Source organism: Sapajus apella, unplaced genomic scaffold, assembly GCF_009761245.1.
Source record: "Sapajus apella isolate SASKATOON/1434 unplaced genomic scaffold, GSC_monkey_1.0 scaffold14, whole genome shotgun sequence".
Lineage (NCBI taxonomy): Eukaryota > Metazoa > Chordata > Mammalia > Primates > Cebidae > Sapajus > Sapajus apella.
In genome coordinates this window covers 5,611,034-5,619,129 of record NW_022436954.1, presented here as the reverse complement: position 1 = coordinate 5,619,129, position 8,096 = coordinate 5,611,034, and the positions used below count along the sequence as shown (strand labels likewise).

At 57.8% G+C, this 8,096-nt stretch overlaps 1 protein-coding gene across 2 annotated transcripts in view; it reads left to right on the top strand.

Moving 5' to 3' along the window:
• Positions 1 to 844: 844 nt before the first annotated feature.
• SCYL1 (SCY1 like pseudokinase 1) overlaps positions 845 to 8,096 on the top strand; it is a 14,904-nt gene continuing 7,652 nt past the window's right edge. For both annotated transcript variants that reach the window (XM_032282857.1, XM_032282856.1), the window contains exons 1-8: positions 845 to 1,049; positions 1,356 to 1,496; positions 1,697 to 1,819; positions 1,899 to 2,125; positions 2,558 to 2,648; positions 2,737 to 2,892; positions 6,243 to 6,401; positions 7,241 to 7,348. In XM_032282857.1, the coding sequence (XP_032138748.1) occupies positions 939 to 1,049; positions 1,356 to 1,496; positions 1,697 to 1,819; positions 1,899 to 2,125; positions 2,558 to 2,648; positions 2,737 to 2,892; positions 6,243 to 6,401; positions 7,241 to 7,348 (1,116 nt within the window). In that variant the 5' untranslated portion in view covers positions 845 to 938. The remainder of the gene's footprint in view (positions 1,050 to 1,355; positions 1,497 to 1,696; positions 1,820 to 1,898; positions 2,126 to 2,557; positions 2,649 to 2,736; positions 2,893 to 6,242; positions 6,402 to 7,240; positions 7,349 to 8,096) is intronic.

The window sequence follows — 8,096 nt, the reverse complement described above, 5'->3', positions numbered from 1 at the left end:
GACCTGAGACCCTACCTGCAGAGGAACCACCGCCTGTCCAGCCCCTCCTACATAGCTCAGGGGCCGGATCGCCACAGTATGATGGGCTGATTGAGCTACCACCACTCCGTGGCTGACCACACAGGCACTGAGAGGCCTGGAGGAGATGCGGGTCTCTTCTGGACTTACCCAGCTACTCCTCCACCCCTCCTTTTCTGGGGTCACTTCCTCTTCCCTTCTCAGTCTCTCCTTTCTGCTTTCCCTGGGTGCCCGCCCCTGCCCTCGGGGTTCTGCACCTCCCTAGAACTTTGGCATCACTCTCTGGCCCTCACCTACGCTGTTTCTCAGGGGCGTCTCCTCTTGGTTCTCTCCTGGTCACTCCACCAGCACCGACTCCTCCCGGGAGCCTGGAGGCGCCCACTTGCTGGTGAGAGCGAGTGCCTGGCGTGGGGCTAGTCTCCCTTCCTGGGCCTCTGTCTCACTCCTCACTGCACCCCCTCATGCCTGTCACTACGTCTCCGCCTTTTTGCGTCGGTATTCTCATCCGTTTGTCCCTTCTTAAGCTCTCATCCTTAGAATACGCTAGAAGGCAGGCTCTATTATCCCACCCCTTTAGATATAAGGACTCACAGACTTAGAGAGTTTTAGGTGACTTATCCGGCGGCAGTGTGTTGGTCTTGGCACCACCCGCCGCCCCGGCTGACCCCGCCCGTCTCCTCGCCCCTCCCTTGTCCCTGTCCCCACCTCCGTCTCTCGCCCCGCCCCTCCCTTGGCCCGGCCCCACCCCCTTCCCGCCCCAACTCAGGTCCTGCCCCGCCCCGACGCAGGCCCCGCCCCACTTCGGGCCCCGCCCCCGTTCGACGCAAGCCCCGCCCCCTCCCCGGCCCGCCCCGGCTCGGGCGGCCGGAGGACCCGGAGCGGAGGCGCCGGAGCCTGCGGCGGCGGCGACGGCGGGGACGATGTGGTTCTTTGCGCGGGACCCGGTCCGGGACTTCCCGTTCGAGCTCATCCCGGAGCTCCTCGAGGGCGGCCCGCCCGGGCCTTGGGCCCTGCACCGCGGCCGCAAGAAGGTGAGTGCGGCCGAGCTCCGCAGGCCGCTAGCGACCTGGGCCTTGCCTAGTCCGTACCGCTGGCCCCGCCGCGTTGCGCCCGGCCTGACGTGGCGGCGGAGTCTCGGGGCAACGGGCCGGGGAGGAGGCGGGCAATGCCTACGTGGCGGGCAGAGGGACCGAGGGGACGAACAGGCGGAGGGGCCAGGGTCACGTGGGCCCGGCGAAGTGCCTAAGGCTGACCTGGGAGGTACCTGGCTGCTGGCCCTTGTCTTCCGGCCACACAACAGCTCTGGGACCATCTCCGGCCCTGCTGTCCTCCCCCAGGCCACAGGCAGCCCGGTGTCCATCTTCGTGTATGATGTGAAGCCTGGAGCCGAAGAGCAGACCCAGGTGGCCAAAGCTGCCTTCAAGCGCCTCAAAACTCTACGGCACCCCAACATCCTGGCTTATATAGATGGGCTGGAGGTACCCGCTGCCCAACCTGCCCGTCTCTGCCCCTCACTATCTCCTGGTTACCCACTCCTGTCTCCCTCCTGTTTCCTCCCTATGTGCCCCAGCACCCCCAGATTTGGTTTCCTCTTCCCCATCTCACCCCACATCAAGTCCCTTATCTCCCCTTCCTCTCTGCTCCTTCACCCCTGATAAACCTATGTCCCCTTCCCCAGACAGAAAAATGCCTCCACGTTGTGACAGAGGCTGTGACCCCACTGGGAATGTACCTCAAGGCGAGAGTGGAGGCTGGTGGCCTGAAGGAGCTGGAGATCGCCTGGGGGCTACACCAGATAGTGGTAAGGTGGGGGCAGTGGTGATGAGAGCAGGGATGGGGGGTTGCAGGTGCTGGGGCGTGATGGCTCCTTCTGCCCCCAGAAAGCCCTCAGCTTCCTGGTCAACGACTGCAGCCTCATCCACAACAATGTCTGCATGGCCGCCGTGTTCGTGGACCGAGCTGGCGAGTGGAAGCTTGGGGGCCTGGACTACATGTATTCAGCGCAGGGCATCGGTGGGGGACCTCCCCGCAAGGGGATCCCCGAGCTTGAGCAGTATGACCCCCCGGAGTTGGCTGACAGCAGTGACAGAGTGGTCAGAGAGAAGTGGTGGGTGACTGGGGGCAGCGTGCCCCAACCTGCTCTGTCCTGGAGGCCCCTGCAGCCTCAGGACCCCTAGACTAGTTGGCATTCCCCTGTTCCCTGCTGCCTGGCTGGGGAGGGAATCAGTGTCCCAGGAGTGATGGCCATTCCTCTGTCCCCAGGGTCCTCAGGGCGGTAGGGCAGGATGGACGCAGGCTTCGGGGTTGGGCTGTTCCAAACTTGAAAGCTGTGTGACCTGGGCAGATGTGCCTAGTTCTCTGAGCCTTGGTTTTTTAAATCTGTTAAGTGAAGCTGATAAAACCTGCCTCTTGGGACTGATGGCTCAGCCGAGGGACATAGCCAGGACCCGCCATGCAGCGGGTGCCTGGTGCCCAAGGCAGGTTGGAGGCCTGTGCAGGTGTTTGGTGGGGCCCTAAGAGCTCTGGGTCACTGCCACAGGTCAGCAGACATGTGGCGCTTGGGCTGTCTCATCTGGGAAGTCTTCAACGGTCCCCTACCTCGGGCAGCAGCCCTACGCAACCCTGGGAAGGTAAGTTTCTTGCCCCTGGCTGTTTGCCCCGCCTCAGCCCCTCTGCCAGCTGGCTACCCCTGCCCTGACACTGACCTCTCCCCTGCAGATTCCCAAATCGCTGGTGCCCCATTACTGTGAGCTGGTGGGAGCGAACCCCAAGGTGCGTCCAAACCCGGCCCGCTTCCTGCAGAGCTGCCGGGCACCTGGTGGCTTCATGAGCAACCGCTTTGTAGAGACCAACCTCTTCCTGGAGGAGATTCAGGTGAGCCCCCAACCCACCCTGGGCTTTGACCCTCCCTTCTTCATTCTGCCTTCTACCCTGCCTTTCAGGGTCTTTCACAGTTGACCCTCAGGAGACAAGCATGGACTGTGGAGTTAGGCCAATCCGGGTTCAAACCCTGGCTCCAACTCGTACTCGCTGTGTGACTTCCCTTGGCTGAAGTTCAGTCCCAGTAATAGTACAGGTTGAGTATCCCTAATCTGAAAATGCACAATTTGAAGTACTCCAAAACTGGTAACTTTCTGAACACCAACATTACAATCCAAGGAAATGCCCATTGGAGCATTTTGCATTTCAGATTTTTGGATTAGAGATGTTGAATTGATATAATGCACATATTCCAAAATCTGAAAACATCTGAAATCTGAAACACTTCTGGTCCCAAACATTTGGACCAGGGAGACTCAAACTGTACCTACTTCAGAGGGCCCAGTGAGGAGTTGGAGCTGAAGGTGCGTGGTACAGTGTTGGGCACCTGCTCGGGTTACTCCAGTACTCCAAGTGCACGTTCTGGCTCTGGTCCCCAGGGGTGTAACGCCCTGTGCTGGCTCTGGCAGCGGGGTGGGCAGCATGGTGGAGAGGAAGGTGAGGCAGACCTAGATTCCTGCCCTCAAGGATCTGGCAAAAAGTAAACAGACCAGGTCCCCACCCTTGGGAACTCTTGTTGGGGGAGAGACAGAAAACATGAATATCATAAATAAGCCAGGCGCAGTAGCTCATGCCTGTAATCTCGGCACTTTGGGAGGCCGAGGCGGGTGGATCACCTGAGGTCAGGAATTCGAGACCAGCCTGTACGACGTAGTAAAACCCCGCCTCTACTAAAAATATGATATTAGCCAGGCGTGGTGGTGTGTGCCTGTAATTCCAGCTATTTGGGAGGCTGAGGCACAAGAATTGCTTGAACCCCGGAGGTGGAGGTTGCAGTGGGCTGAGATTGTGCCATTGCACTCCAGCCTGGGCAACAAGAGTGAAACTATCGGCCGGGCGCGGTGGCTCAAGCCTGTAATCCCAGCACTTTGGGAGGCAAAGGCGGGTGGATCACGAGGTCAAGAGATCGAGACCATCCTGGTCAACATGGTGAAACCCCGTCTCTACTAAAAATACAAAAAATTAGCTGGGCATGGTGGTGCGTGCCTGTAATCCCAGCTACTCAGGAGGCTGAGGCAGGAGAATTGCCTGAACCCAGGAGGCGGAGGTTGCGGTGAGCCGAGATCGCGCCATTGCACTCCAGCCTGGGTAACATGAGTGAAACTCTGTCTCAAAAAAAAAAAAAAAAAAGAAAAGAAAAGAAAAAAAAAGAGTGAAACTATCTCAAAAAAAGAAAATCATAAATAAGAAAACCAGTGCAGGAAGGAAAGTACTAGAGGGGGGTGTCCTGGGATGGGCTCTCTGAAGTGTGACATTTGAGCTGGGACTTGAAGGATGTGATGGTGGAGCCAGAGGGATGGTACCTGGAGGAAGAGTTCCAGGCAGAGGCGACAGCACACGGAAGGATGCTGAGGAGGGAACCCTCTGCTGTGCCTCTGAACCTTGGCTTCCACATGTGTATAGTGGAGCATCTGGGTGTGTTGGCCCACAAGGTTGCTGTGGGGAGGAGGGAGGGAGGCTCTGCTCTGCGCACTGTCTGGACCCAGCTGTGCATGGGGAAACAGCAGGGGCTGGGAATCAGAATCAGGAGCAGGAGAGGACAGTGGGAGACATTCCACAGACCCTGACCCAGCAGAGGCTGCTGCGGGGCAGGGAGGGCCTTTGGAAGATGGGAATCTGAACTGCATCTTGAAGGAGAGGCTGCTAGAAACGCTGAGCCCTGTTGCCTCCTGGGCAGTGTTGGGGCAGCAGGAACTTTGTTACGTGGAGTTCTCATATGGCTGACTCTGCCTAGCTGCCCTTCTTAAAATGTGCCCCATAGGAAATGGGCTGTTTCCGGAGCCTCCAGGAGAACATGGGAGGGCAGTGCCTAGGGGCCCCTCTTCCCACCATTGGGTGGAGTAGTGGAGAGAGCCCAGCTGCAACTCTCTTGATTTGTGACCTTGGATGTGATTTATCCTCTCTCTGGGCCTTGGCCCCACTGTACTCTATGATCAGAGCACCAAGCCTGCCTCTCACGCTGGTCTGAGCTGCTCAATGGCCATCTAGGTCCTCCTTGTCCCAAGCCAGAGGTCACCTCTCCTGGGCCAAGCCATGGCTCTGGGGGTGGGGGTACAGCAGTGAGCACAGGGACTTTGGAACACAACACTGGGTCATGATCCCTGCCTCGCCGCTCTTGGCTGCTGACCTTGACCCTCCATCTCCCACTTTGTGAATGAGGGGAATGACAGCATCTTTGGAACGGTGCAGCACGGGAGAGGTGCCAAATCACTGGATCAGACCTTCCTCTGACCGCTTCATAGCTATGTGACTTTGGACAAGCTCCTTGCCCTCTTTGTGCCTCAGCTTCCTTGTTGGGAAAATGTGGATTACATTAGCACCTACCTCATAAAGTTGTGGAGAGGACTGAGACAATCTGTGTAAGGTTTTAGCGCAGCCAGACGTGGTGGCTCACACCTGTAATCTCAGCACTTTGGGAGGCCGAGGCGGGCGGATCACCTGAGGTCAGGAGTTCAAGACCAGCCTGGCCAACATGGTGAAACCCTGTCTTAAAAAAAAAGAAAGAAAGAAAAAGAATTTAAAAAGGCTTTAGCATATAATCTGTTCTCAGGAAATATGGGTTGGGGGTATTATGGCCTCAAAGTGGGGTTAGGAGGACTAAAGGAGACTGTTGAGCTTATAGCCTGGTCCATTTTGGCTCAGTGGGAGGACAAGGTCTGGGGGTAAAGTACACCTAGTCCCTGCCATCCACGGCCTACCAGGAACTTCATGCCCACCCCAGCCAGGGCAGGGGAACCAAGTTAGCCCCTTTACCTCTTTGATCTTCAGTGTCCTCCTCTGTGCTCACACCCTGGGTGGCGAGCAGTAGGGGCAACACTGATAAAGGGCCTGATGCCCTAGTGATGCCCCTAGTGGCTGCTCTCCCAGCAACAGGTCAGGTGGCAGCTATGACGGCGACAGTCCATAACCGACCGAGCGTCTGCTGTGTGCCAGGCCTGTGCTGCAGCTTTTATGTGCATTTTCTGGTGACTCCTCAGAACAATCCTGTAGATAGTAGAGCTGTCATCCCATTTTACATGGCAGGTAAGCGGGACAGTTGGGCCCTGAACCCAGGCAGCTGGGCTCCAGAGCCCATGAGCATCACTTCTCCTTTAGGCTGCTGGTGGCTCTTGTCCTCACCTGTGGCTGGGTTTGGGCTGTGACCAGGCTGATCTCCTCCCTGGGTCCCATCCTCACTCCCCCAGATCAAAGAGCCAGCTGAGAAGCAGAAGTTCTTCCAGGAGCTGAGCAAGAGCCTGGACACGTTCCCTGAGGATTTCTGTCGGCACAAGGTGCTGCCCCAGCTGTTGACCGCCTTTGAGTTTGGCAATGCCGGGGCTGTTGTCCTCACGCCCCTCTTCAAGGTGAGTGGAGCTGTGGGGCCCAGAGAGCTGCTGAGTGCACAGGAACTGCCAAAGAGAAGGCCCTGGGCTGGGGCAGCCTGGTTAGGACAGACGCAAAGCCAAATGAACAGGAGAAGGCCCTGGGCTGGGGCAGCCTGGTTAGGGCAGACCCAAAGCCAAATGAACGGGAGCTTCCTGCCAGCGTCTATAAACAGGCACCTGACCAGCTCTCCCCTGGGGAGGAGAAACTCTGTGCCTCTAAAATCTTTTTTCCACAAACCCCTGGCTTCACAACCCTCAGCCCTTCCTCCATTTCCCCTCGTCTGACCTGTGCACCTTGGTTCCCAGGGCCCAGGGGGATTACCTGCCCACCACCTCACTTGGCCATCCTCCCTCCTGACCACTCAGCACTCAGCTTACCTGGATTCAGGGAGCTGGATCCTCCACCCCTTCCTCAGACCCTAGCCCCCCTTTCCTGGGCACCTGCCATTCCCTGCTCTGCTTGCCTTGGGGAGAACCCGTTCCCCTGAAGGGCTTGGCAGGGGGGAGAAGACAACAAGCAAATCCTGTGTAGCTGGGAACCCCGGAAACTGCAGGCAGAATGTCTGCATGTGGCATAGAGGTGCCTGTTTGTAGGGAGGGGCACACAGCTTTCATCAGCCTCCTGAAAAAGGCCTTGGACCAGGTTAAGGGCAGGGCTGAGATGGAATATGGGTAGAGGGGCTCCTGAGGAAATGCCTGTCCCCCACTCCACCATCACTTCATTCCCACCCTGGGATATCAGCCCCCAGAATTTAAATGAGCCCAGCAAAGTCAGCCCATTCCTGCGAGTGGCTGAACCCCTCTTCCTGTTCTTTCAGGTGGGCAAGTTCCTGAGTGCTGAGGAGTATCAGCACAAGATCATTCCTGTGGTCGTCAAGATGTTCTCCTCCACCGACCGGGCCATGCGCATCCGCCTCCTGCAGCAGGTGGGGCCTCCACCAGCCTCTACGCTGGTCTGCCCCCGCCAGACCCCACCCTGGCTCCTGGGGAGGCACCTGCCCTGGCTGCACAGGGACCCCAGAAAGCCCACCCGTGAACATATGCACAAGTGAGGGATCCACTGAGGATAGGCTCTCAGGAAGTTGGCCACATACAGGGCTCACTGGCAGTTTTGGGAGTGCCCAGCCTGCCCAGGCTGCAGTGCTCTCATGCCCGCTCCTCTCCTGGCTCAGTCACTCTCGCCCTCTGGAGTGGGGATACAGTGTCTCTCCTGCCAACCTGGGGGCAGCTGGGAGCATCAGACAGGGTGGATGGGATCTAGGAAGTACTAGTGGCTCCCAGGTGCCATTCCCTCTGCGACCACCAATCGTGCTACTTCTCTTCATGGCACAGTGGGCAGGCAGGGGGGAGTAGGGCAGGGGCGATACCCTTTTTTATAGAAGAGGCTCAGGCCAGGTGTGGTGGCTCATGCCTCTAATTCCAGCACTTTGGGAGGCTGAGGCGGGAGGATCAGCTGAGGTCAGTTCAAGATCGGCCTGGCCAACATGGCGAAACCCCATCTCTACTAAAAATAAAAAATTAGCTGGGCGTGGTGTCAGGTGCCTGTCATCCCAGCTACTTGGGGGGCTGAGATAGGAGAATTGCTTGAATCCGGGAGGCAGAGATTGCAATGAGCACACCAGTGCACTCCAGCCTGGGTGACAGAGTAAGACTCTGTCTCAAAAAAAAAAAAAA